This window comes from Podarcis muralis, chromosome 15 (assembly GCF_964188315.1).
Source record: "Podarcis muralis chromosome 15, rPodMur119.hap1.1, whole genome shotgun sequence".
Taxonomy (NCBI): domain Eukaryota; kingdom Metazoa; phylum Chordata; class Lepidosauria; order Squamata; family Lacertidae; genus Podarcis; species Podarcis muralis.
This window is the reverse complement of record NC_135669.1, coordinates 20,343,051-20,370,080: the sequence shown is the minus strand read 5'-3', so window position 1 is coordinate 20,370,080 and position 27,030 is coordinate 20,343,051. Positions and strand designations below refer to the sequence as shown.

General features: G+C 46.8%; 1 protein-coding gene across 1 annotated transcript; it reads right to left on the bottom strand.

Moving 5' to 3' along the window:
• Window positions 1-1,189: 1,189 nt before the first annotated feature.
• ALG9 (ALG9 alpha-1,2-mannosyltransferase) lies at window positions 1,190-24,296 on the bottom strand. Its single transcript, XM_028707492.2, has 15 exons — window positions 23,991-24,296; window positions 22,183-22,321; window positions 21,717-21,851; window positions 20,997-21,067; window positions 19,863-19,951; window positions 18,229-18,364; window positions 17,112-17,199; window positions 16,232-16,337; window positions 12,614-12,736; window positions 9,899-10,053; window positions 9,110-9,239; window positions 8,028-8,175; window positions 5,637-5,766; window positions 4,737-4,867; window positions 1,190-1,896 (listed from the first exon to the last, which is right to left on the bottom strand). Exons 1-15 carry the CDS (start codon window positions 24,110-24,112, stop codon window positions 1,773-1,775), a joined length of 1,827 nt encoding a protein of 608 aa, XP_028563325.1. The 5' UTR covers window positions 24,113-24,296; the 3' UTR covers window positions 1,190-1,772.
• Window positions 24,297-27,030: the final 2,734 nt, after the last annotated feature.

Sequence of the window (27,030 nt, the reverse complement as noted above, 5' to 3'; positions counted from 1 at the left end):
GACTAAAAGGGCAATCAGCAAGTACAGTGTTTAAATGGGACCAGCACTCTCCTATTCCTTCTCTAAAGTACCGTATGTTAAAAGGGGGAAAAAATCACCAGCTGAATCAGACCACACTGTAGATCCCAGGCAGCCTCTGCTGTTTCCAAATAGGGACCAACTCAGCTGTGGAGGGAGAGGCTAGCAGCTCTCCTTAAGTCTGTTTCTGACACAACCCTTTCTCTTCTCCTCTTCACAGCTTTGCCCAGCCACATCTCCTGCCCTTCCTGTGAAAATGATGTGCCGGTTTTCCAGATTCGCAACCTCTGTGTGTTGTCCCGGCATTGGGATGGAGATGTTCATTCAAGCCCACTTCTGGCCACCCTGGTGGCAATGAATCTTCAGCCTGCAGCCTGAAATATCCCGTGAAATATTTAGTTACGTTATCTTTTGTGGAAAAACTTAGCGGCTGCATTTTCTTCCTTACAATTTAGGTGAACAAGGTCAAGTGACCAAAATCAACTCATTTGCTTCTGGGACTGGCTTCCTCAAACATTTCTTCAGAATAACATGTTTTGCAATTTTTTTTAACATGCACAAGTTGAGGGTGAAAAATCATCTGCTGCCTCCCACTTCTTCAGGGGCCCCGGCTAGATGCATTAGCTGTACATGGTGCCGGATAGTCTCACTGGATGCTTAAAATGTCAGCTCTAGCCTCAGAAGGGAGACCTTGGCCTTCCCATCATGAAATAAATTACCTGGTACTCTCACATGTTGTCAGCACTTTTCTCATCTACTTTTGAGGCTGTGGATGATGCAGTTAGACTGGAGCTTTGGGTGCATGAAAGACAGAGAGAGAGACCAACACACGCACGTTCCTTCCATACCTAAAACTGCATTTGGGGAGGTACAAGCCTAATTTTTAATCACTAATGACACAGTTTCATAGTACATACAGTGCAGACTGAATGAGAAGCCACTGTATTCCACAGCGAAAGGTGTGCAGTGAGGAGGAGAGCTCCCTTCCACACTTTAGTAAATTTGGAAACATTACAAAGCCAGACATTTCACAAAGAAGCTAGAATGTAGAGGGGGTGTGTGAAAGGAAACTTAAAACAAAAAAACACCCTACACAAACCCCTGTGTTTTGGCAGCAGCTGACAAGACAGACAATGGAGGTTTTTAAAATAAAAACCCACTCACGCACAAGTCAATGTTTCACTAAATTATGTAATTAACAGAGTCACAGTTCTCGAAAGTGCAAGTTATTTCTGCTCCATCTGAGTCAAGGAGGGCCTTTTCCCCTGAAGTCCCACCAGGAAGCGTTGGTGAGGCTGTTTTCTCTCTCCAAAAGGCCTCTTAAAACACACACATACACTCCCCCCCCCCAAAAAAAAACTTCCCTCCAGGGTTGGCGAGATGTTCTGTGGTGGAGGGGAAATACTGAAACACCCACAGCAGCCCCAGGCTACCTCTCAGCCAGAAACCTGGTAAACTTTCGCACAAACCAAGATTTTTGCTCCTGTTGACTCCTCAGCAAGAAGACGCCTTGCTCATACTTTCCAGGAGTTTCTGAAAGTGAAGCAGAGTCCCCAAACAATGGCAGATCAGGTGGTCAATAATATTGCAGCACAGCCAGCCAAAAAAGGGAAACCTTCCCAAGCATTTCCCTGCCCACCCACCACAGCCGCTGCCACTCTTACAAAAAATGGGAGTGGGCAGGTGGGATTGAGACACCTGAAGCAGAAGCCAGCATCTTCAGCTGGTTCTCGTTGGATCCCCAGAGGCTCGAGCTAGCCTCCAGCTTTCTTCCTGGCTTGCTTGAAGCGCCGAGGCTTCAGGATGGTATAGTTCATGTACGTCGTGTGCTGGTGGGACAGGAAGGGGATGTAGAAGGCCCGAAAGAACTTTGAGGACCTGGAAAACCAAGGAAGCTTTTGAAAATAAAATGTATGACACACACACATTGCTAGCTATTAATAGCAAACTTGGTGGTGGCAAGGCACCAAAACAGGCCTACCCACAGAGAAAGTGAGGGTTTCTAAGACTCCCTAGATATGCAGGGGGAAATTAGAACATTAAGGGCAGCTGAACATCACTTATAGGGAAAGGGGAACAAAAAAGAATTTGACAGGGAGGGCTGGCCTGCTTAAAGCCCCTGGTCGCTTATTGTATGCTTGAGGGGGTGGGGAAGTGCTAAGGCAGCTGGTGGGGAATGGGGAGGGTCTCCTTGGTTTAAAAGTGCTGGCACATGCCTTTGCTGCCTCAGCTGGGATCCCTAATCCATCCTGCCCTTTCCTCCCCCAGAACTGGAGCGCTCAGCCAATGCAGAATTAAATGGACCCAGACAAAGCTGCTGCCTGAGTAGCATAATTAGTCGATGGCTCTGAGTGCTCTCTAATTCAATTAGCAGCACCATTTATCAAAGCCAACTGAGAGTTACCACGGCACTGGCTGACGTCAATGGGGGACTCTTTGTGTCCCAGAAGCCTCTGGTTCAGCAAGCATGAATCGAGCAGCCAGGGTCATTCAGTTTCCCAGGGAAGAGGAACAGTAGTTGTGAGAAAGATAAAATGCGCTCGACAGGCAGCGGGCGCAGAGTGGCAGCCCAGTGCAGCAGCCCCCACTGGCTCTCCTGTGTTTGTGCACTGGTCCCTCCTTCCCCAGCCTCCAAGCCCAAAATGTTGCTTGAAAACCTGTATCTCAGCTACAACCCTGCTATATTACTACATTTCACAAATAGTTTCAAGCGCAGAATTGTGGCACTCTCAGGTACAGAATGCAGCAGGAGCAGCTAAACTTAAGGCCCACCCATGTAGAAATTCCCTGAGAACACTGAGCAGTGGTCACGGTCAGTGCGGTGGTTTTTGATTTACACAGTGCCAGAGACCACAAAGGGGGGCAAAGAAACAGACAGTTGTTAGTCTGCATTCTCCCCTTGAGGGTTCAGGAGTTAGGCAGCTGGCTGCGCTGCAGTGGAGGTCAGCCGGGCTGGGAGAGGGGCAGCCAGCCAGAGGTTCGAGTCCGTTTGCAAGCAGCCACGTGACCTCCTCTCTCCCCATCTCCTCGGTCAAATTCCAGTCTCTGAAAACAGCCAATAGCTATTAACAGATCCATTCCCCTGCACACACCCGCCACTCTCTCTTTTTGGAACCGCTATGTTTGGATCGACGGAGCAGCTGCCAGATCTAGAGGCTGCCAAAATCCAGCATGCCCCCGGCTCTCGCTCTTCCTCCCTCTGAACCAGGAGCAAGCAGTAACCAGCTGTCACTGCTACAGGCAAGTCAACGGAGGGTCTTCCACCAGGTTCCCATAAAAAGGAAGGAGTGGAAAGGGCTCAGGGCTTCAATTCATGCTTGCTGCTTAGAATATTTAGGAATTAAACATATGCCAGGACTGAGCCCCAGTAACTTTTCAGTTTTTAAGCCCCCCTTTCCCTTTGGAACATATAAAATAATGAAAGTGACACTTCCTCTGAGCGTGTGCAGAACACGTACTGCAAAACAAACACATCTGACATTTGAGGAAAGGATTTCCCCAAGGTGAGATGGGCAGACTTAAGGTGAGATATCTTCCTTTTCAGAAACTAAAGCACTGGAGATATTTGTCTCACTGTCAATGCATTTCTGTATGTTTTGCAAGTGAATAAGCCAAACTACAGTGAAAAATACCACTTCATCACACATAGAATTATTGCCAGGCTGCACAAGCTATGGAATATTTAACACAATGTAATTTCTTCAGATTCAGTATTGGCAGAAGTGGCCAAGGATGGAAGCAGCTGCTTTGGATGCTGCCTCTCTGGGTCGCCAGCACAGTCAGCTGCACCTCCTCCTGCCACCCCCCCCCCCCGAGCTGCCAATTGAGATTCTCCAGCAAGCTGGTAACCTATTAACACATCTCCCACTGCCACCTTCCTTGGGGAAATTCTCGCAGAGCTGGCTTCCCATCCACCCACTCATCAAGCTTTTTATTTATTTTTTTAAAATAACAATTCTCGATCATGCTCTTATCTTTTAAAACATATAAAGAGAAAAGCGTGGGGAGTGCTGGGGAAGCCAGACAGCTGGTGAACACTTCGGAGGAGCCAGACATGTCGCAGGCGTCAACGTGAGGCTGGAAGGGGAAGAGGAAGTGGACTGCATGGGACCCGAAATCCCACCCTCAGTGTCTCATCAGGCTGGCAGATCTTTCCTGAAAGGTGAGCCCCCCTGGGACCAGTAGACTTGGGAGCAAAACTTCAGCCAGAACAGTTGCTGAGAGGAGGAAGAGGATGACACAGGGGAAATGCAAATTTAGAAGTGAGGGGATGTGATTAACTTCACACCTCAGTAATCTTTTTAGCAGTCTACAACTCACTTGCAAGGGAAAGGGGGGAAGGAAGGAAGAAGAGTGCTGCTGGCTGCCAACAGTCCTCCCTGCTGGGGGGGAATTCCTTCCTTCTCAACCTCTAGCATGACTCAAACCCTGAGCCAAGTCATCCCAAAAGGAAACTTTATTGAAAATCCACCAGCAGTGCAGGCTGTTACCATTCCAAACATCACCGTCATAAGAAGCAGACAGAGCAGGTGCAGTTTGCCAGTGCAGGTTAAGAGCGCGCACACATGGCTACTGCTCCCTTTTTCAGGTAACGACTTTTCCATCCCCGCCCTCCCAAAAGATACAAGTTCCCTAATTGAGTTTTGCAGAGATCCCCAACTAGGCAGAATACGCCCCCTATAGCCCTCCTTTTCCCCTTGTGATTTTCAGCATCTTACCTTGAACTATCCAGGAAAGGCTTGTAAGCGATACTGATCCATTCTTCCCTGTTGGCTGCATACCGTGGCTCCCTGGGTGCTTCGGTTGCAGTGTCTAAATCCACCAGGTAATGGCATTTGGAAATGTCAAACTGGAAGGGAGAGAGGACATTTTGGGTTGGTTCCCATCTCCTACAGGGATGCAGCTCACACAGCATCAGGACTCCTGCTCTTTGCAGGGACAACATCTCCTTGCCTGTCTCATCAGTACAGTGGTACCTCAGGTTACATACGCTTCAGGTTACATACTCCGTTAACCCAGAAATATTGCTTCAGGTTAAGAACTTTGCTTCAGGATGAGAACAGAAATCGGGCTCCGGCGGCGCAGCAGCAGGAGGAGGCCCCATTAGCTAAAGTGGTGCTTCAGGTTAAGAACAGTTTCAGGTTAAGTACGGACCTCCGGAACAAATTAAGTACTTAACCCAAGGTACCACTGTACAAGAACAACAATTGGGATGCTTTTCTGCATTACAGCTGTCTCACATATGCACATTTGGGCCACAGGTTGTACTGTGCATTAGAGTTTATGTTTTTAGGACCTGGGTGTATCTATTCTGCTTGCATCCTGTGACAACTTGGTGACAGGAGTTACTTTAAAAAAACACACAAAAAAAACTTGAGTGTCCAGGCACTTATCATGGAAACAGCTTTGTCCAAATGCAATGGGGCCCCCCAGCTATGGTCGCTTATGTTTAAACAGGTACGTAGGAATCCCCCACATGCCAAAGAGAAGTTCTGCCCCGAAAGAAATCAAGAGTTCAAGAGTGCTGTTTCCCATTGGGCACAGCAAGCGTGTCCTGTCCAAGGTACCAGAGAGAGAGAGAGAGAGAGAGAGAGAGAGAGAGAGAAGATGCCACTTACGTATCTGGAGGGCTCTTCCTGGTTTTGGTCGTTCATGTCTGTTGGAATGATGCGAGTGGCCATTGGTCCCTTGGCAAATGGTTTTGGCAACTGGCCCCTGAACTCTGATGGAATGAACTGAAGCTGCCAACTGCAGGGAGTAAGAGGGAGGGGGTGATATTAAACCCTGTGGGCTTTTAACTTGCAAGCAAAACGCCACAGCAATAACCCAGCAAGGCAAAGGCTGTGAACACAGCTTGGGGTTGCCAGCTGTCCGCTACAGAACAGCTCACCGTAATCTGCAGGCTACAGGATGAGGACATGCCTGTGATTCCTTCATGGGTGAATCAGGATTTGGGAGTGGGGTGGGTGCATGTTCACAGTCCCATTATCATTAACTGCTCTTCATGTTCCATATTCTAGGGGCTTCCCTCATCAGAGGGCTGCAGACCAAGGGGAAATGGAATGCTACAGTTGTGACAGGCCACTGGAGGGGGGCAGTGATAGGGGGAAACGTGCAGCACTCCTGAGAGTGCAAAGAGAACAAAGGCCAGAGTCAGGAAAAGAGGAAAACAAACAGGCTCCTGTAGGTACAAAGCCTTGCTAAATTCACATTTTGCCTACAAGCGCCAAGAAGGTTTGCAGCTCAGGTATCATTCGGAGCCCGTCTGCTGCAACAGGGTCAGAGCAACCCTGGCAGAAGGTGCTTCAGTGGGGCAGGAGATCCAGAAAGCCTTTTTGTCCTTGATGCTCCTTAACTCATGCTCCAGTGACTCCAAGAACACAGCCCTCGGCTGCTGCCTGAGCCCTAATCACTGGCAAGGCCAGAGCTAATCCCGGCTCTTGCAACGCTGCAGCAGTTTTGACGTAGTCTTGGGCGAGTTTTGTTCCTCTTAATCATCAATCCCTTGTGACGGTGTTGGGATTTAATGCCTCATTCTCTTTCTCTCTTTTTTTAAAGGTGGGGGGGGGGAGATATCCATCTGGCACATTATGGTCTAGGTACCGTTAGGTTATTAAACCCTTGAATTTACAGCTACAGTAACGTCTGTGCAGGCAAAGCTGCCTCGGTTTGAAGCCGAAGGGGCAGGCATAAGCGCAGCCTGACGTGAGCATCAGTGTCACCACGAAAAGCTAAATGCAAAGCTGTGCTAATCAGCAGCACACACAACACACCCAGCCAAAAAAATCCCACTTGAAATTCTGCCTTCAGCCAAACCAAAGTACATTACTGTAGGAGCTGGATTTGGCCATCTGCACTACCTGAGCAAATCTGAATCATGTCTCATCTTTTGAAAAGTCATTTTCTGCAATTATTTGCATAATGGATGCAGATGAGGGGGGGGGACAAGCAGCTCACAGAAGCTCCTGTCCCCTTTGTATTATCGGCAGCCATGAGGCCTAGAAACCTTGCTTTGTGGGGTTTTTTAATCCTGAAGTGGGTTTTATAGGAAACTGAATTCTGCTCCTAATTCCACATACTGCATTTTTTTTTGCTGCAGTCCTGCAAAATTACTTGTTTCATAAATTTATTTACTGCTTGATTGTAACAAACAAACATGCTCAAAGCGGTTTACAAAAAGAATTGAGCAATTCGAAAAATTAAACCTGGCAATCAACCAAAAACACATCAAAATTGCAACCTCAACACAACACGACACTGCCCAGTGTTTATGTCACAATGTCCAGGTACTCTCTCCATCTCACCGGCCTCAACACCTTCCTTTGATTCCTACAGTGGCCAAAAGCAACCCAGTTCTCATCACCATAAGTGAGCCTGGGGGAACTTGGCCATTGCAGCTGCTAATGAGGTTCTCTCTCAAACTATGGAAAACAGCAGCAGATCCTGGTTTCAAATCTTGGTTAAGAGGCAACCTTAGTTAAAAGCTGGCAAACCTGGGAGCCAGAGGAGGACATTGTTTCATGGTCCTCAGTCTTCTGTTGCTGTGTGATCTACTTTGAAAACTGAGAATGTAAAAAGAGCTCTGCTGGATTAGGACAAAGATCTAGTCCAGTGACCAACCAGATCCCCATGGGAAACTCTCAAGCAAGACATGAGCATAGCAGCAGCATTCTCCCCTCCTGCGATTCCCAGCACCTGGAATTCAGAGGGGAAACTGCTGCTTGTTTGTTTTTAACTGCTGCTGGTTTGGCTAGTTAGTTTGTTTTTGTTTCTAAGCAGCATTTCCTCTTGTTTTTAGGTTTTACTTTTATCTTGTGCTGCATTAATTTTGTATAAGCCACCTCATGCGCTTTTGGAGGACGACGGGGCATAAATGACCTGGAAGGCTGACAATGTGAGCAGGTAGCATGGACACCGGTCCACCCAAGTCTATGCACAAATTGGTTATCTATGGTGATGAACAGCACCTGCATCCTTGTGGGATAAACCCTGTTTGTGTCTTGACTTACTTATCTGGCAGGAGGAAGCTGCTGGGGAAACGGTACCATTCCTTCCCCACACAAACGTGAACCGGCCTCCCCTCTGGCACAGTGTGGATTGTGGGATCAGTGGCGATTCTGTGGAATTCTGGGTACAGGTCAAGGGGCCCATGGTAACCTAAGAGGAAGAGACACTGCAAGTGAAAAAAAAAGGAAGAAGATTTGGCTGTGCCTTTGTGCCTAAACAATTTTAGGAACCTCTTCAAGTCAGCATGAGCTTCCCTGAGCTATGATGAACTGCGAAAATGCCCTTCCCTTGCACTCAACAAAGTGAACCAGAAATTTACACTTTCGAAAATGCCTTGTAAGGAGCCAAGCCACTGGCCCATATAGCTCAGCTTCTTATCAACTAGGGATAGAAAACCCCTGGAACTCCAAATATTGGACTACATCACCCAGCATCTCTGACCATTGGTAATGGTGACTGGGGCTGATGGGAGTCGGAGTCCATCCGACCAGCAGTGGCTCTCCAACATTCAGTCAGAAGTCAAGACTCTCCCAGTCTTACTTGAAATGCCAGAGACAATATCTAAACCAGGGACTTCCTCAGTTTCTTAGCCACTATGCCACAGAAGCTCTTATGATAAGGCCTCTTAACTTTAAAAGGGGCTCCTGCATGTGCTTTGCTAAGCATCCTAGGTTAGCTACCCAATTTCAGAACACATCTGAAGGATTTTACATTAAATCCCAAAGGCTCTGGGTAGAACACAGTATCCTTAAATCAGGAGAGAAGCAAAAGGGGCAGGAGAGAAAGAATCAAAAGAGTTGTTAAAATCTCATGGCTACCACCAATATTAACCACCAGCACAGACCAAAAGGCCTGAAAGACTCCCAAAAGATGACAAGGCTCAGACTTTGGGCAAATGGGAATTACAAAGTTGTGATTCAGCTACCAAGAATGCCATTCTCCGCAGATGGCATGCTGATGGTCAGGTGTCTCCTGCTCCATGGTTTCTGGATAAGGGAGGAGTAAGCTACCCCTGAAATGCATTACGATGTTTGTTTGTCCACCTGGGACTAATAAGCAGCAGGGCAGCCTCTCCAGAACCAACCTCTGAACAAAGCTACGGAGCGCGACAGGGACAGGAGCCCAAAGACAAAGATGGTCCCCAGGGCCAGCCAGTTTGAAGAGACCGTGTAGTGCTCCAGGCGGTAACGTTGAAATATGAAGTGGTAACATTTCTGAGGAAGGGGAGAGAGAAAAGCAAAATATGAATGTCATTTAGACTACAACAAGGGGAGGGGGGAATAGAGCTCATTTCAATAACCCAGTGGAGGAAGAGGGTGGCTGCTGCAAGAAGCCTCTAACAGCCTTTCCATAAGATTATATTTCTGCACAAGTTTGGGAAATACAAAGCGGAATGGGATGGTGCAGCTGGTGCTCTCCTTATGTTGCCATCATCCCTGGCCACTGGGGTTGAAGGAGTTGTGGCTCAAAACATCTGGAGGGTACTGGGTTGGCAAAGACCGCACTGGAGCATCACTGGGAGACAACAGTGTGGACTTACTTTGGTGCCAGCTGCCCACTTTTATACTTTTTTTTTGGCACAACTCCAGACCAACTTTGTGAGCTCCCAGCCCAGGACTCCTTTGTGCAGCTGGGACCACAGGAAGAAAAAGGCTCCTTGTGTGTTCCTGGATAGCACAGATTCCTGCAAACCTCTCTCTCTCTCTTTTACGATTGCTTCATGCCAACTCTTGAGGCCACATGGAAAGCTCATGCATCAAGTTGGGAACTCAGAGCAATGCGGTGAAGGGGGAACCACCTAGCATGAACATGGCTTAGGTGTGGCCCCTCTCCACCTGCACCCACACTCAACCATCGCCACCCCCAAACGCACCTGAAGGGCAGAGAGTCCTACAGCACCACATAGGCAAATGAGGGGATAGATGGGATACAGAAACCTCTCTTCTTTGTGAGGCTGGCTGAAGAAAATCAGGATCCAGATGTACATGGGAGAAAGCGTCAGCCAGTAAGGCCGTCCCAGATTCTGAACTGGAAGAAACAAAAAAAAGGGGGGGTTAGCTCCAGGATGGGAGAGGCTCAAGGACAACCAAGGCATTTGGATCAGGACCCCACCACACCCTTATCTTGGAATGCAGCACTTTATTTCAGCTCTCTGTTGGGCTTTTGGGTGGGGAAATCTGATGCGGGCTTCATAGGCTGCGTGCACACTATGCCTTTAAAGCACATTTGATGAATGTTTTCTCCCTCAAAGAATTCTGGGAAATGTAATATGTTAAGGGTTGCTGGGAATTGTAACTCTGGGAGGGTGCCCATAATTCTTTTAGGGAAATAATGAATGTGCTTTAGAGGTATGCACAGTCACACATGAAGGCACTGTTAACTCTGAAGACCACCACTGACAGGGTAGGATCACTCCTTCATGCTCTGTTTGTGAGCATCCATCTGGCTGCTGCTAGAAACGGAAAACTGGGCTAAGGAAACCCTTGGCCTAATCCAGCAATGCCCCTCTTGCATCCTTATCATCAGGCATGACCCATGGAGCTTGCTTTATGGAGCTCCGATGTAAACCCTGAGCTGCATAGGTACAGGGGCTTCTGCCATTTCTCCTCAGTGCCAGTGAAAGTGCCTGGTACACAACTACTAAATACTTCTCAAAGCCACCCGATCTTGGGCAAAGGTATATGATTAATGCATATACCTCAAATTTCACAAATAAATACTTTCCCCCAGGCTTATAAGTAGAGCGATAGGAAAAACGAGAACAGTCTTTGATTTACCAGCTACCTGCTAGGTGTTGTAGAAGTTCATCCAAAGGGGAATTCTAAGGAGCCTAAGATGTTGAAAGAAAAATGTGCTTGCTTAGGGGCGGGCACTTCTAAAAGCTCCAACGCTTTGTTACGGCAGCAACAGAGTACACCAAGAACTCTGAACGCACATTCTCTCTCTTGAAGGAAAACAAAACCAAGGCACCACCTCCCTTGTCTCCCCTCGAATGAAGCAGGAAGTCATTTATTTGGAAGTAACAGCAATTACTTCAATTTGCAAGGGCTGCAGAGGCAGCTCAATATATGTCAAAATCCTGAATTGCCCCCAAAAGGAAAAGCTTGGGGTGTTAAAAGCAAATCAGGATTGAACAGCGCTTCACAAAGCCCGTGAGAACAAGGCGTGCAAGTGAAGGAACCCCCCCTGCCGCCGCTTCGGGACACAATCTGCTAAGCAGAAAGGCATGAAATGGGTAGTTACAGCAGCCTCCACTACTGGGCTTGGCTGGCAAGAGGCCTTTATGTTTCCCACAGTGTATGCTGCGCCCTTTGCAGAACGTGAGCACTTAGTGCACTCTAGTGGACATCCCTGGATGTACAAGCCTTCATTTCAGAGATGGGCAAGACAGAAAGACAAACATGGCCCACCAGTGGACCACTAGTCAGTATCTGGGAGACACCCCCCTCCCCAGTGCCCCACTGGTTTCTGGGATTTTTTTTGTTTGTTTGTTTCAAAACAAAGAATGCTGGAGTTTTTCAGAGCTTGGTCTGATCCAGAATAGCACTTCTTGTGCTATTAAGCAGGTGAGCCTTCTCAGGAACACCTAGCAGGAACAAGTTACGCCTTAACTATTTAGAGATCCGAAGTATATGCTCCCACTTTTAAAAATTCATTCACATCAGTGACCTCCAGGGATGCTAGTAACAAATAAATACATTGGGCCACAGCAGTGTCAAGCCAGCCCACCCCTGTGGAAAACCAGGCTGGGGGATGTTTCAACTTCCTCTATCCTTGTGGTGTTTTTCAAAGCTAAAATGTGCAAAGAAGGAACTTGCGTGTCTGCCCTGTGGCAAAGCTGGGCTGCTGCCATTTGCAAGTTGTTTAACTTCTATAAATACTGGATAATCAAGCCTGCAGCTAGCAGAGAAATTAAAAAAAAAAAAAAAAAAACATTTATGGGGCGTCAGGGCAGTAGGGGACCAGGCAGGGGTTGTGGAGGCAGGCTTGATGCTTTTTTAAAAAAGCAGTCCTGATTGGAGAACTGGTGCCCTTTGACCGCACACAGCCACTGAGTTACAGAACAAGAATTTCAGAAAGGGGGGAGAAGAAAACAGAAAGCAGTGAGGTTGCATATGCAAGGTACACTTTATTCATGTTAAGTACTTATACTCTGCTTTTAAATTTAACAAAAAGCTTCTAAGGTGAGTAACAGCCACCAGCACTAGCCAGAGAAGAGGATACAAGGGAGTTGCAGGCAGGCATCAAAGTTCCTGCTCCCCAGCCATTGGAAAGTCCTGCTCAAGCTCCACTTGGACTTCCAGGATTCCAGCAAAAGCCACCTTGAACTTCTAATGCTTTTCTGGCCGTCATAAGGGCTAGAATCCTACTTTGATTTTTTGTGGCAGATAATAGCAGGTTCTCTGCACACGAAATTCCGCCTGAAGTTCCCTGACTGCCCTGCCCTTCTGTGACTGCTCTGAACATTTGCAGTCAGGAAGGATTTGGCCAGTTCCACCAAATGAAGTTGTGCTCGCAAGCAAGCTGTCGCCTGACAGTCATACCGTAGCTTCTAGCTGAGCTCCCAAAAACACACCACAGCACTCACCATGAAATTTCTGCAGCAGACTTTCCATGAGGGAGGTCAGAGGTAAGGCCAGGAGTGCCAGCACAAAGGCCACGTTGAAGTTCAGAAAGCCATTTATGAAGTAGAAAGACCAGGGCTCTGTACCTAAGGGAGGCAAAGAGAGAAGAGAAAATTGGGAGGGGGAATGTTGCAAAGGTGTAGTATTTCCATACAGACTCCTGAAGAGGGCTTATGATGCCCTTCTGCAGTCTGGGCCTATCACTTGAGAAAGAGACTCTCCAGGGCAATAGCAAAGTTCTGGACCCAGCAATTCCTCAGGACTCTCCAGAACAGTCCTCTAGCCAAAAGGTCCAGCAGATGCCTCTGGGAATCCCACATGCTGGGCCTGAATGCCACAACTTTCCCCCATGGTTCTTCCACAGCACCTGTTATTTCAAGATATACTGCCTCTAGAATTGGTGGCTTACTATAGCCATCAAAACCAATAGCCATTATATCCTCCTCGCACATTACTTTTTATTTTTTAAGCTCCTTGCTTATTTGCTTGTTTTAAGTGTTCACCTAAGATGTACGTGTGACGTTCAGGTGTGAACATTCATATTGGACAGAGATGTTTGTCAAGAGAGCAGGGATGAACTGCAGCTCACTTTTAAGGGGGGGGAAACAACCCACAGTAATCACAGGCTCCTTGCTCGGCAACACCTGAAATGACAACTGGCAATCTGCAAATTTCAACCAGGTATGGTATCTAGCAAGAGTCCAATTATTATTTTTCCCTCAGACCAGGTTAATATGTCCTGTAACATGCTGGCCGTAATTATTTATCATTGCTCCTTTTTCTTCACGTATCAGCCTTCCCCAACATGGTGCCCTCCAGATGCTTCAAACTGCAACAGCCATGCCGGTTGGGGCTGATGGGAGTTGTTCTTCAAAACATCTGGAGGGCACTAGTTTGGGGAAGGCTGTTTGGGGAAGGGAAAAGGGTGCCTTGTTCTTGGGGCCCTCAGCAATTCCAAGGCAGCTGACCTTCCCCCCACCCGCCATGGCAAAGAACAAACGGTTCTTCTTTCTCCTCCTCCACCCCTTTAATTCTTTAGCAAAGGTGCTTTCCCAATTTAGAAGGCTTGGCAGAGGCACAGGAGATTCAAGAGACTAGAATAGTTCTGGGGTAACGCTGCATTGCGTAGTGGAGCTATAAAAAGCACGCAAGGAACAAAAGACATCACGGTTCCACCTCAATTTAGAACGATTCATCCAGCAGCTGGCTGCAGACAGCCCTGTGAAGCGAGCAACCTTCCTGACTTGCTTCAGCTGAACTCTTCTTCTCCTTTAAGACCCATGGCTCTCCTAAGAACAAGGGCAGCCCCCCCCCCCCCAAGAGGTGCAGAAGGTTGCTGGAGGGAAAATGGGGTTGTCTTCACCCTTCCTAGGCTAGTGAGTATTTGGGGAAGTCATGATCCCCAAAAGAGGAAAGTCAACAGCCCAAGGGCCAGCGAGACAATCATCTATTTCTGGGGGTTTCTGAACTTGCGGGTGAACCTTCTCTAGGAACAGAGGCCTGTACCGCCTGCCGCCTAGCAGAGACAAAAGTAAAAAGGATGACATTGCGTGTCTTTGCCTTGCTTTCGTCTCCTGGAGGGCTTCTTCAGTAGCAAATTGCTATGAGCTTTTGTATCTTTGGAGTGGGGCTTGTTAAGTTTTAGGCCAATATGGCCACCACGTTACCCAATACTGTTCAAGCACAAGGTAAGAGCATTGCCACTGCTATGCGGATTATCAAACAGCATGGAAGCTAAGAAAAACTCCATTAATGCCAAGAGCCAAGGTCACACTCACTTTAGTCCTCATTGCTTCCTGAAACTAAACCCAAGATTACATTCTTTTCTTACTTCCTTGTCTCCATTTTCCTCTCCTCTGTCAATTGCTATGTTTCTGCTTCTCTTCAAAATTTATATCTGATCCACATTGGGCCTATGTTAGCCATGTCTACTCTGAGTAGGACTAGCACTGGCTAAAACCCTTTAATCTTATCTTGGAAGTAGAAAGTATGATGCATTCAACCAGTTCAGGATTCTGCAAGTTGACAGTGGATAATAAGGGGTTGCATGTACTGGATCAAAACAAGAGCATGGTGATGAGGTTTATGGGCAGTCAGAAAAGATGACAGCAGCATATCCCAAATTCCAAGGTGCCAGTGTCGCATTTTTCACAGCCTGGGTGACAAATATAAATTCAAGCCCTGAGGAATAATTACAGGAAAAGGAAAAGAGTCTTCTTTTTCTGACCATCAGAAGTCCTCTTTCAAGCCTTGTTTTGTTTCCCCTTGCAAACATTTAGCAGCAGCCATGAGATCTAGAAACTTGCTTTTTAAAAAACAAAAATTAAAATGCCAGATTTCATGCCTGAGCATTGAACCCAGATGGATGAGACAAACCCGGAATCTTACTTCAAAGTCAGAACAAACAAACAAAATCCATCCAGACACATCCGACCTTGAGTCATCCTTGAGTGTGTGCCTCAGTGACACTGTCTAAACGCACACAGCATTCTGCTCTTCATCATGTTTCTAGGCGAGACAGTATTAAAGCAGCTCTCTCATTAGCATGAAGATGTTACATAAGCGTCATTCTGAGTAAGACACTTCAGAATTCACTGGTCCCCCGAGGACAGCAGAGCCAGCTCATGCTCATGCATGAAATGTGTAAAGGTCAGGCTCAATACAGTGACAGAGAGAAGAGGCTCCGAGGTCCAACAGTGATGTGTGTCTGGAATCATTGTGCAGAGATGAAGGACTCATAGAAGGACAAAGATCAAGCTGCTGTTACAGCCACAGCCACAGAGCCAGAAGCTGCAGTCTTACATACATCATTGCCTCCCACTCAGAGTTTGGGGAACACCTCCAAGACCTGGGATAACCACTGTCAGTACAGAGTAGCCAGTATGGAGCTAGCTGAACCCAAAAAGTATGACCCCAATGTAAGACAGGTCCTTATAAAGGAATAAATGAAGGCAGTAACCAACTTAGCTGAAACATCTCACAGGAAACTAAATTTGCTTCCCAATCGCTGCATAACTGTCCTCATTTTGAACTTATTCACCAACAGTTTCAGAGAAGGTTAGACTCACCAAAACCCCTATAGTCCACAAATTCCCATAACTACATACTGCCTGCCTGCTTCCCGCTGTACATTTCAATGAGACCAGCTGTCTGCATGGCAGAAATCCCATTTCAAGTCTGCAGGTGGTGCATCTCTTTACTAAGGTAAAGCATCTCTTCTTATGCTTCAGATTAAGTTAAGAAGTGCCAAACTAAGATCAAGTTCAGGTGTCCCTTGATCCCTCAGAGGCCACAAGACTATCAGCGACTCATGCAGTCTGCTTGAAGTAGCTGCAATTTAAAGGACTTGAGTAAAGCAACATTGAATCTAAGAGGTTTGCTCCCGGATTCCTTCGGAGAGGCTGCTGGGGCCTGCACAACCCAAGTGTTTCATGGTATGTATGGCTGTTAGAGGAAGCTCTGCAAACAGGGCCAGCTCTGGGAACAACCCACAAAACTGTGCACCATTATCACATCTTAGCTTTTGTGGTCCCTACCCAGCCCCCAAAACATTTATGTATGTCCTACAGGTGTGGACTTACCATAAAGATCTGGTCCGTGTGGTGTGAAGACGTTGTACAAGACAATGTTGAGAGGAGTAATCACAAGCTTCCCATAGTGATAACTGTCAACAGCCACCAGGGGCACCTTCATTCAACAAGAAGAACACAGCTGTTTCTAGATTATCTCAATTCCAGGACAGCACTTGCGTTTCCCACGTTAGGAAACCAAGTGAAACAGCGGTGCTGACCAGAATTTAGGGCACAAGAACCACAGGCTGATGCAGATGCAAGGCTGACACTGAACAAAGCATCCTCCCATCAGGTGTGTGTGCGCATATATACCCCCTGCCAAAAAACCGTCGTAGTTATCACTTCTACCATAATGTAAGGCAGCCTTTCTCACCCTGTGGGTCCCCAGATGTTGTTGGACTACAACTCCCATCACCCCTAGCTAGCAAGGCCAGAGCTCAGGGATGATGGGAGTTGTAGTCCAACAATATCTGGGGACCCACAGGTTAATAACCGCTGATGTAAGGGCATTGCAGTGTATGTTGCCCTCCCACAGCCAACAGCATTATCTACTGCTGTCAAGGGAGACCTGCTGGAAACGCACACTGTGAAGATGCCACAATATGGGAGGAGACATGAACATTACTGCTCCTTCCCAGGGTGCCTCTTTTAGCCATAGAGAAAATACCTTCCTGTCCAGAAAGCCATGCAGAAAACAATGGGATATGCCCACATGACTTCACTGAGCAGAATACTCCTTTGGAAGGAAGAGTGGGGGGTCATAAGTGCAAGAACTGTGGAAAGAGACCCCTCCTCCTCAGTAACCCCTTTGGAAGAACCTGGCACTCAGTTCCCATTATACAACACTCCCCTCTGAGTTATTTCTCCACAATTAACTTGAGAAACTCACCAGAAACACCACTAGTGCGACCAGAAACCACCTCAGGAAGCTTCTCCACCTTCTTTTCAGGATGAGGAAGTCCAGGGCAATAGGAAGCCTGGCAAAAGGAGATGCCAAAAATATTCCCATCTCAACTTGCATGTTTAAAAACATTTATCAGTTGACCCTTGCACACTCACTCCAGCCCTCCCCCCCCAAGCCCCCCCAACCAACCATGTGGAGCCCCACCCACCTACCTTTGAATATAATCCTGTTTCTAAATTAATCAAGGATGCGAAGGAATTCATATTTTTTTTTTCTAAGAACAGCAGAGGGACTAGGGAGTGACATTTATGAATCATGGGAATAGATAAATAGCACTGGAACACAGAGCAGCAAAAGGAACAGAGATAGAAAAGCATAGTTTGGAACAGTTTGGCTGGATAAATTTGGAAATACAGGACAAAAAAGGGAGGGGTGCAAAGAGCGGAGAGAGGTAAGTTAGAGCAATCCTTTTGGAGTGACAGAGGAAATCCCCTTTCCATGGTGGACATAGCAGGATAAGAGCTACCTGTTATCCCTCCTCTCTCTTTTCTAGGGAAGCACTACTGCTACAGAAACCTACTTAGTGCCTACAAAGCAGTGTCTTAAGGTATCACTTGTGATGGCAGTATGCAAAGTTCTCTGCTCAGAATTTTACAAATTACATGGTGATCTTAACTTGAACAATTCCAGTTGCAATAATAGCCAAATGCTTCCAGTTTTACTCTTAAGGAATGGAAGCTCTTGTTAATTTTGATGGTACCTCCCAATTATTTCTGAAACTTTCCTCTAGCCACCATGAGGCCTAGGAAGTTAATTAAAGAGTTTTCAATAGCTGAGCGAGTGCCACAGCACCTGAATGCAATGCAAAACAACCAGGTTCCAAAACACAACATTTACACTTCTTCAAGGAAAAAACAATTGCGCAGCTACAATCCCAAGCAAGTCAAACATTGCAGCCCTGCACACAGAGCTATAATAACCTGAGGACAATAGTGAAACTGATCAGTCTTGGAGAGACATTATTGCCCTTGCAGCTGGCTAGGGCCCACCTAGAGCTACCTGCCCCTGAATGCGTCCACGTTCCCCGCTCCCTTTTGCTTACCCAAGTGCTGCACTGAAAGGCCAGCCCACAATGGCTCCTGCAGCCACGCCCAGGACCGCCAGAGAGATTTTATCCATGTACCACCCCGTCATTGCTATTACTGTGCTGTACATGCAGAAGCTGCTGGGGAGGAAGGCTGAAAAGCAAAAGAAGCAAAAAGGAATCAGGGTCTGGGAGAAAGCAGAAAGCATTCAGAGCCCCACAGATGACCTGGGGTCATTTCAGGACTCCTTGTCAGCAGGAGATTTTCTCAGCACAAACCTAAGAACATGTGACATAGGAAAGGAGCTGTAGCTCAATGGGAGAGCATCTGCTTTGAATGCAGAAGGTTCCAGGTTCAGTCTCCAGTTAAAACTATCAGATTGGAAAAGAGGGGAAAGAACCCTCTCTGCCCAGGTTGCTGCAAGTCAGAGTAGACAGTACTAGGCTAGATGGATCAGGGGCTGTACACAATGTAAAGCAGATTGGCAGGGGTGGGGGTGCTTGAGGTTACATATGAACCAACATAACGCTTGGAATCCTTCTGCTGGAAAAGGTGATTCTTAAGCAACCTCTTGCTAACTGGAGGCTCATTCTTCATCTCTGGAAATATTCTGCAACAGATGGTCTCTTTTTATGCCAAGATGCAGGGGGCTCAGGGAGCAAGGCGAGTCCCTTACTCCAGTTACACCTGAGGATCCAGGCTAAGTTCTCCAACAAATAGTGAGGACTCTTGCAGTAAGCAGAGTGAATGCCTTTCATGTTCTGATTCTACTGATCTGAAAACCAGAAACAGTCCTTATGCATTGCTGATTCCACAGAATCTGGATGCACAAAAGTCTGCACTGACTACCTAGTGCAAAATCCAATGTCCTTTTCAGAATCCTGAACATCTCAGTATTTATTTTTGTTACAAGTTTCTAGCCCCCATTGGTATGAAGAAAAGATTGAAAAGTATATGCCAGAGCTTTCCAAACTTTTCATGTTGGAAAAATAAATAAATAAATAATTGTCCAGTAGCACCTTATAAGACCAACTAAGCTTTCGTGTGCCTGCACACTTCTTCAGAAGTGTGTCTGAAGTCTAAAGTGTGTGTCTGTGTATCTGAAGAAGAGTGCATGCGCACGAAAGCTTATACCAGAACAAACTTAGTTGGTCTATAAGGTGCTACTGGACAATTATTTATTTATTTAATTGTTATTTTTTACTTTGACTGCGTCAGACCAACACGGCTACCTACCTGAATCTTTTCATGTTGGTGACACACTTTTTAGACATGTATCATTTCGCAACACAGTAATTCAGTTTTACTAGAAAACCAGAGGTTAAACTATCCTTAGCCAGGCCTGGGAGGAGTGCAGGAAGTGTTCACACAACACACCTACACACTATAGCCGACACACTAAGGTGTTGCGAGACGCAGTTTTGAAAGCTCTGGTATATGTGAATGTTAGGTGAATCATTCAAACGGCATATAGGGAGCTGCAAAGAGAGAGGAGGAAAGATTTGCTGATACAGACCATATAATTTCCACCTCTCATGCAACCTCTTACCCATCTCTACCCAAAAATGCAAATTCTGCAGGAGAATAGCCTTGCCCGTCAAAAGTCAATATGAAATCGGTTCCTAACCCTCAAGCAATTCACTTAACTCACCAGCCGCTGAGCAGAACATCCCAGTGCTGAGTACCAAGAAAGCCAGCATGAGACGACTCACATGCAACCCAAATTTCTTGCACACGGCCCTGGGGAAGTAGAAGGTAAAATAAGCACAGTTCCAGTGCACAAAAAGTCCCATGACCTGCAAAAGCCAAGAACTTGCGAGCACAACAGACAGCAATATGGACCAAAGGCATGGCTCAGAATCAGGCAGCTATGTTTTCAGACCTATCACGTAACTTAGTGACAAAGCAGAGGTGTGTTTTATGCAGCTAAAAGAGGGGCTTAGGAGTCTGAGCTGGGAAAGACCCAGGAGTGGGCTAAACAGGCCAAAGACTAGCTCCAGACGAGGTAGCGTCTCCCTCAACTAAAGCAGCCATCTTGCTCTGAAAGAAAATATATTTTGCAGAAAGCTTCCACACCCTTTGTAGCTTGTCTTGGCTGTTTAATTATGTAGTTTTAATTTATGCATACTGTTTTAACATTTTCCATGTTAACCACTTGGTGAGGTTTGCCAGAAAAGTAGTATATAAATATCTTACAATAAATAAATGATGAATACAACACAGCTTTACATGTTAACACCTTATGGGCACTCCTAAGGCACTAACATGACCTCTGGCCAGTTCTGCACTATGAATCCAGCTACCAGCATACATAGTACCAGGTTTTATATTTCCTTCTCAATAGGTTTTCTGAACTTCTCCATTCAACCCCTACCACCTCTGCCCCCTTATGCCTTTTTGCTGGAGTCTCCCAACTACATGCCAGTTGAGATTGGTGTGCTGAGGGATACCAGAAGCAGCAGGTTTTGTACAGATAACAATGCTGAATGGCAGCTCAATGGTAAGACTGTCTCATCTGACTGTTTAATACTGATTTATATCCTAGGCCAACCTACAAAATTGCTCCAGCTCTTAGGATTTCTAACTGAATCAGATCCTTAAGGTGGCTTACAATGTAAGATATGCACATAGAAAAAAAGACCAAGATCTCTAGAAATGTACTTGCCCAGTAGTTTATCAAGGCACATTTCTTATATGATGAACTGGCAAATTTCCATTCAGTGACAGCTGTATCAATGGTCATAGCATTCACAATGGTAATAGAGAAAGCACTTTCTGTACTCACTTATAAAAGTAAAGCTCGCAAACACAACTCAGGAAGGCCAGAAGACAGCGCAAGAAGTAGAAGATGAGAACCTAGGATGAAGAATTACAATTATAATGCTTGCAGACAGAGTCAAACCCACACACCCCTGCCCAGGACTCAGAAAGCCAGAGCTTTCACCAAGATGGACTTGCCCAGACTTAAAAAGAAAGCAAGGGATATTTGATTAACAAATAGAATGTTAGGCTGTTTTTGACTCCAGGAAACTGTGGGCAGACCCTTTACAATGTGCAAACTGGGTGTCCCACACTGCACCAAGGATACAGGAGTCCATGTTAGCAGAAGGGAGGGAAGAAGGTTGGGGAGAGGGGAAGCTTGGGTGAGCCATGGATAGAGCACCCAACACATAGATGAAGTCAAGGTATGTCATGGGGGGAGGGGAATATCTTTCAGACTGAGGGCTACCCAACCATCTGAGCAACTTTCTAGGCATCACATACTAGTGGTAGGTGATGGCAGAGGCGGACAGAGCAATGTCTTTGTATTCTAAGCTAGTTTCCACACAATCAAGAGGCATTAGTTAAGTTCAGTGACACATTCCAGGCAGGCAAAAACATTCAAAGAGGGTATGACATAGGGCTGGTGAGGGTGTGTGGCCTTGGGTGATAGCAAGGGCCAGACAGAGAGGGCTGCATTTGGCCCTGGGCCTGGGATTCCTGACTCCTGAAGTATGCACATTACCTTGTTTGTTTGCAGAACTCTGGCGTGGAACAAAGCTGGTAAGGCATGGAGCCACAGGTATGCGTAGGAGCGGATGGCATAGACAGGAGAGTATTCCCATGTCTGGAAGCCTTTACCATAAACGAGGTAGTGCATCTGTAGGACGTGTTACAAAATCAAGTCAGAAGGTGTTCCAATTCTCGCTTTAGCAAGATGCGCGCGCGCACACACACACACACACACACACACACACAATGCTAAAAGCTAAGCCAGTTATGGGCAAAAGATTAAGAGCAAGAGCAAAGGATTTGCAGTGTCACCCTTAGGAAACATGAACCTGCAGGATCGTGATCCTGCATCACAACAAACCACAGGATATGCCCTGGATACCACTACTACTCAATTCAGGAGTGATTAAGGATTTGGGTTGAACATGTACCCCCTTCACACCCCAACAAGGTATTTCACAGACACGAACACCACTCACAGGTTCCCAGTAGTTAAATGTCTCATCGCAGTCGGCGATGTTACTCAACAGTGCAGCACAGAACCTGGCTGAGATTAGACACTTGAAAGCTGTAGATCCTTCAGGGGCCCAGACATGTCCTGCTTTGCTCCCAGACGACCTAGGGGAGATCCAAAAAAAGATAGGTGTTAGCCCCATGAGTGGATGATAAGGTGAGGGGATTAGACCGAAGTGGCAAGGTGATTGAAGCTGAGAAAAGGGAAGGGTGCTCAGGGAATCATTCCAGATTTTAAAATGAAGCATTTTTAAACACCCAGAAATACAGCATACCTCTAAAAATTCTCACTGTGGAGACAATCGCTGATCAATTCTCACTGATTTGCACATTGATCAGTGAGTGCAGATTCTTCTTCTGACAAAATACTGATCGGCCCAAACTTTGGTTGGCCTATAATCAAGAAGGGATGTCATGTCCACCCCACGGGTTGCTAAAGGTTCCTTTCTAAATACCTTCTTGCATTGCTGCTGGCAGGAACAAGAACTGCGTTAGTTTCTTGCTTTGGGGCGGTATCCTGCCTTCAGTTCAAGAAACTATGCACAAGAATGCAAAGCTACACACACCCAAATGGGAGCCTGTGGCATGAGAGAGAAAGAAGCGTGTCTCTCTGCTTCAGAATCCCCCATGAAACATCCCATTTATATGTGGGGAGAACAGCAACACATCCTATTGGTCTTGATGCAGTCTCCATAGAATTGGGGAGAGTCCCACAAAGCTGTGGGAGAGAGAGAGAGAGAGAGAGAGAGAGAGAGAGAGAGAGAGAGAGAGAAAGAATACTACTGACCCTGTCTATTTATATGATGCTGTTATGGGACATGTGTGGTTTTGTTTTGTTTTTGCAGTGCAGGGAGGCAGTTGAATACAAGAAAGAAGATTCCACCTAAACATTAGGAAGAACTTCCTGACAGTAAGAGCTGTTCGACAGTGGAATTTGCTGCCAAGGAGTGTGGTGGAGTCTTGACATATGTCAGGAGTGCTCTGATGATGTTTCCTGCTTGGCAGGGGGTTGGACTCGATGGCCCTTGTGGTCTCTTCCAACTCTATGATTCTATGATTCTATGAATAGGGTGAGGGAGTTAAAATAATAGGGAGACTCTAACCTCTGGACAATGTCCTCAAGTCTGCTTCATGTCTCCTACAGGATTGAGGGATGTGTTTGTTTATGTGTGTGCAATATGACAGTGGTGGACAGAGATTCAAGGGAGGGCGTTACACGATTCTGAGAGGTGCATTTTTTTGTGGGAGTCCTTCTACTTCCAAGCAACAATCTGTATCTCAACATGGCTTATATCCATGATGAAACACAGCATTTTACAAAGCCTAAAACCAGTCTCCCACCCCCTGCTCCACATCCTTTTTTTCTTCTTCAAATTTATTTAATTTTTCGAATTTTTTTGAAATTTACAAGCAATCATCTAACAACCAAAACAAAATGAGAATTCCATAAATTCCACTTGCAAAGCCCCCACAGCTCATGACCCTTCGAGCCCGATTCTTAAGGAAGCTTCCCTCAGCCCAATGCCCCCCATAAAATAAAAATTAAAAAGTCAGGAAGGCCCTAATAGTTCAGGCGCCACAGGACCCACCCCCACGAGTTCACCTCGAAATGAGACTTCCCTATTTGACCCTCCCTCAAATTCCTCGAGGGGACCCCATTTACCTCAGGCAACCCTCCCCCCTATAAAGTGTCTCCGTGCCTCCAAGTCACCCCCTAATGGCAGCCCCCACCCATATCCTCCTAGCTCACCCCACCCCATTATCTGCCACCTACTCGGCTTTGGTCTCCTCAGTGGCCGGCGGGGGCGCTTCTTCTCGCTGGCGGGAAACGGCAGCCGCCGCTGCCGCATCCCCACCTCCCCCTCGAGGCCGCTGCCGGGGCCCCTTGGCCGCCATGCCGAGTGTGGGCACGAGAACGGCCTCGACGGCAGGCTCCTCCCGCCAGTCAAGAGAGGGACACGTCGGAGCTGAAGGTGGCGGGCGCCATGATGGGTCCGGGCAAACAGACACGCGCAAGCGCAGTCTCTTTCCCTGCTGGGGCGCCGGTGGCCGCTAGGAAAACGTGTCTCTCCCTCTCGCAGGGCGAGAAGAGTCTACAGAAGGGAGCCGCAGCTGTTACCTTATGCATTCTCAGACTCTACCACTTCACTTTCCAAGTGGGAGGGTCGCTTTTGAACGTGCCCTTTCATGTTGTTTATTATCCCTTGTATGTCATCAGTTAGCAGTGAAATGTAGAGCCTCTCGCTGATGCGCTAGTTTTCTCCTTGCAGGGATGCGGGCTTTTTATATACATATATAAATGTGAACGGGAAGAAGTATTCAAAAATATGACCCCTTCTGTCTTTAGCAGCAAGATCCAGAATTCCACTAACTCACCAAGTAGGGCACTGCTGTGGGTGGCTGCTCAGGTTTTCCACGTGGTGCATGGCATGGCTCGCTCCCTTCCCTCTCAGGCCGCTTACAGCTGTACCTTTGAAGCACATTCAAAGCACAGCTTCACCCTCAAAGAATTATGGACGCTGTAGTTGGTTATGGATTGATGGAAATGGCAATTCAGGGAGTGGTAAACTACAGTGCCCAGAATTCTTTGAGGGGAAAACGTGCTTTGGATGTGCTTTAAAGGTATGGGGTCTCCTCAGCCTCACACCCTCAATGCCTGCAAGGGAAATGCCTCACCTTTAGGGTGCCCTTGCTATCCTGGACATGTTTACTCAGAAGTATGTATTTATTGAAGTAAAATCTGCTTCCAGGTAAGTAATTGAAGATTGCAGATGTGCGCACACAGCTGGCAACTTGAGCACAAGATGGTAGTTTTACAGTGTGCTCCAGTTGCACAAATACACTCATTATCTCTCCCCACTCAGCCCTGGCAGATAAATCCTAGAATTGCATGCCCAAAATATGTAGGATTTACTGCTGAGTAAAATGTGTTCAGGATTAATACTTAGCTCACTAACCTCCCTACCCGTGTGGTGTAGTGGTTAAGAGCAGTAGTCTCGTAATCTGGGGAACCGGGTTCGCGTCTCCGCTCCTCCACATGCAGCTGCTGGGTGACCTTGGGCCAGTCACACTTCTTTGAAGTCTCTCAGCCCCACTCACCTCACAGAGTGTTTGTTGTGGGGGAGGAAGGGAAAGGAGAATGTTAGCCGCTTTGAGACTCTTTCGGGTAGTGATAAAGCGGGATATCAAATCCAAACTCCTCTTCTTCTTCCTGTGCCTTTTTTAAATTAACACCCAGTGTGGACTTCCGGAGGCGGCGCGAAGGGTAATGGCTGCCCTTTCCTAACCGGGAAGGGAGCTCCGTCCGAGAACGGGTCGTCCGCTACGGCGAAGCGGAGACCCACATCGGAAAACTGCAGGCGGCAGAAGCCTGCAGCCTTGGGACCCGGCGGGCGCCAGAAGCTGCCCCCGAAACGTTGAAGGGACCCCGTAAGGGGCTCCGGATCGCGGAGGAGGCAGCGGCGCTGAGGGTCGTTCCGCAATCGGCGGAGAGAAGCCGCGAAGCCGTTGCCGGTGAGCGCCGACCTTTCTTCCTGGATTTGGCACTTAAACAAGTAACATCCGTGAGTAACAGAGACTTTTAATCAATTGGAGACCAATTTGAGACCAAAGTAACTGAATTTGGCAGAGAGCGGAGGACGAAAAGAAAAAGGAAGTCCGTCTTCCGCTGCCATTGAACTTCAACGCAAAGAGCTGGAGGAGTGGAGGCTGTAAGTAAATTTTTTACTGACTGGATCTGAGCATTTACTGAACTGTATTTAAAGGCAGAAAAGGAGTTCAAGCATTGGACTTTTGTGTCAGCATGGACTTTGAAATCTTCTTCTGCTGAAGTTACAATTTAAAGAAGGAAACCAGGTCTGGAGCTGCCTGGTAACAGTAGCAATCAGTTTGCAGACCTAAGCATTTGGATACATAAACTGGGAAAATCTGAGAGGTTGGGACTTTGTTATTTTATAACATTAATTGAAGTACCAGCAAGCACTGTTTTGAGACATTGTGTTTTTATAACACCAACTCTGCTAAAAATTTAACATTTGAAGGTTCTTGGGACTTTAACTTTTATTTTGGGGTAATCCTTCCTGAAAGACATTTTAGGCTCCCCCTAGAGGTTTTTGGACTTAACAACAGTGATATTGCTTTACTTTCTATTTCTTGGCCTGTTGGCTGAGTGTTGCACCTGGGCCGTCCCTTTCTCATGGGAACAACTCAGCTTGACCTTGACTACTAGATAAGTTTGGAATGAATGGCGCAAAGAAAAAGGAGACCAAGGAAAAAGAACAAAGACCAAGAACGAGACAAACAACTCTAGCCTCAACTCTACAGCAACGTAGATCGTCTGTGCCTATTTTGCACTCTGAGGAAGAAGCTGCCTCCTTGCCACTGGCAGGGGGAGGAGAGACAGAGGATTTACAACTGGAGGATATGGCTTCAGGATCAGCTTCTTCCATTCTAGAAAAAATCTATGAAAAATTGGAATCTTTGGATAAGAGAGTGGAATCTTTGGACAAAAAAGCTGATGAGCAAACTGCGAAAATAGACCAGAATACAGAATGCCTAAATAGAATAACTGGGCAAGTGGCACAGAACACCCAATCGATTGCAAAATTGGAGGAGGCCTCAGGTGAAAACAGGAAATTGGTTGAAGACACTAGCCAAAGACTTGGACAGCTAGAAAAAGAGGTAAGACCACTCAACAAACAAGTAGGTGAACACCAGACCTATCTTTCGATGATTGAATTGAAAAATAGGGAGACCAACTTAAGGATAAGATTTGTACCCGAAGTAGAAGAAGATCAACTGGCTGAGTTCCTGAC

What these genes read in the sequence shown, in the direction of transcription:
- ALG9 (XM_028707492.2), bottom strand. Translation starts at nt 24,112, where the DNA reads ATGGCGGCCAAGGGGCCCCGGCAGCGGCCTCGAGGGGGAGGTGGGGAT. An exon ending in TAGGACTCTCTGCCCTTCAG is followed by an intron (nt 9,240 to 9,898) that starts GTGCGTTTGGGG and finishes CCCCTTCCTCAG; the next exon opens with AAATGTTACCACTTCATATT. An exon ending in CTCCGTAGCTTTGTTCAGAG is followed by an intron (nt 8,176 to 9,109) that starts GTTGGTTCTGGA and finishes TCTTCCTCTTAG; the next exon opens with GTTACCATGGGCCCCTTGAC.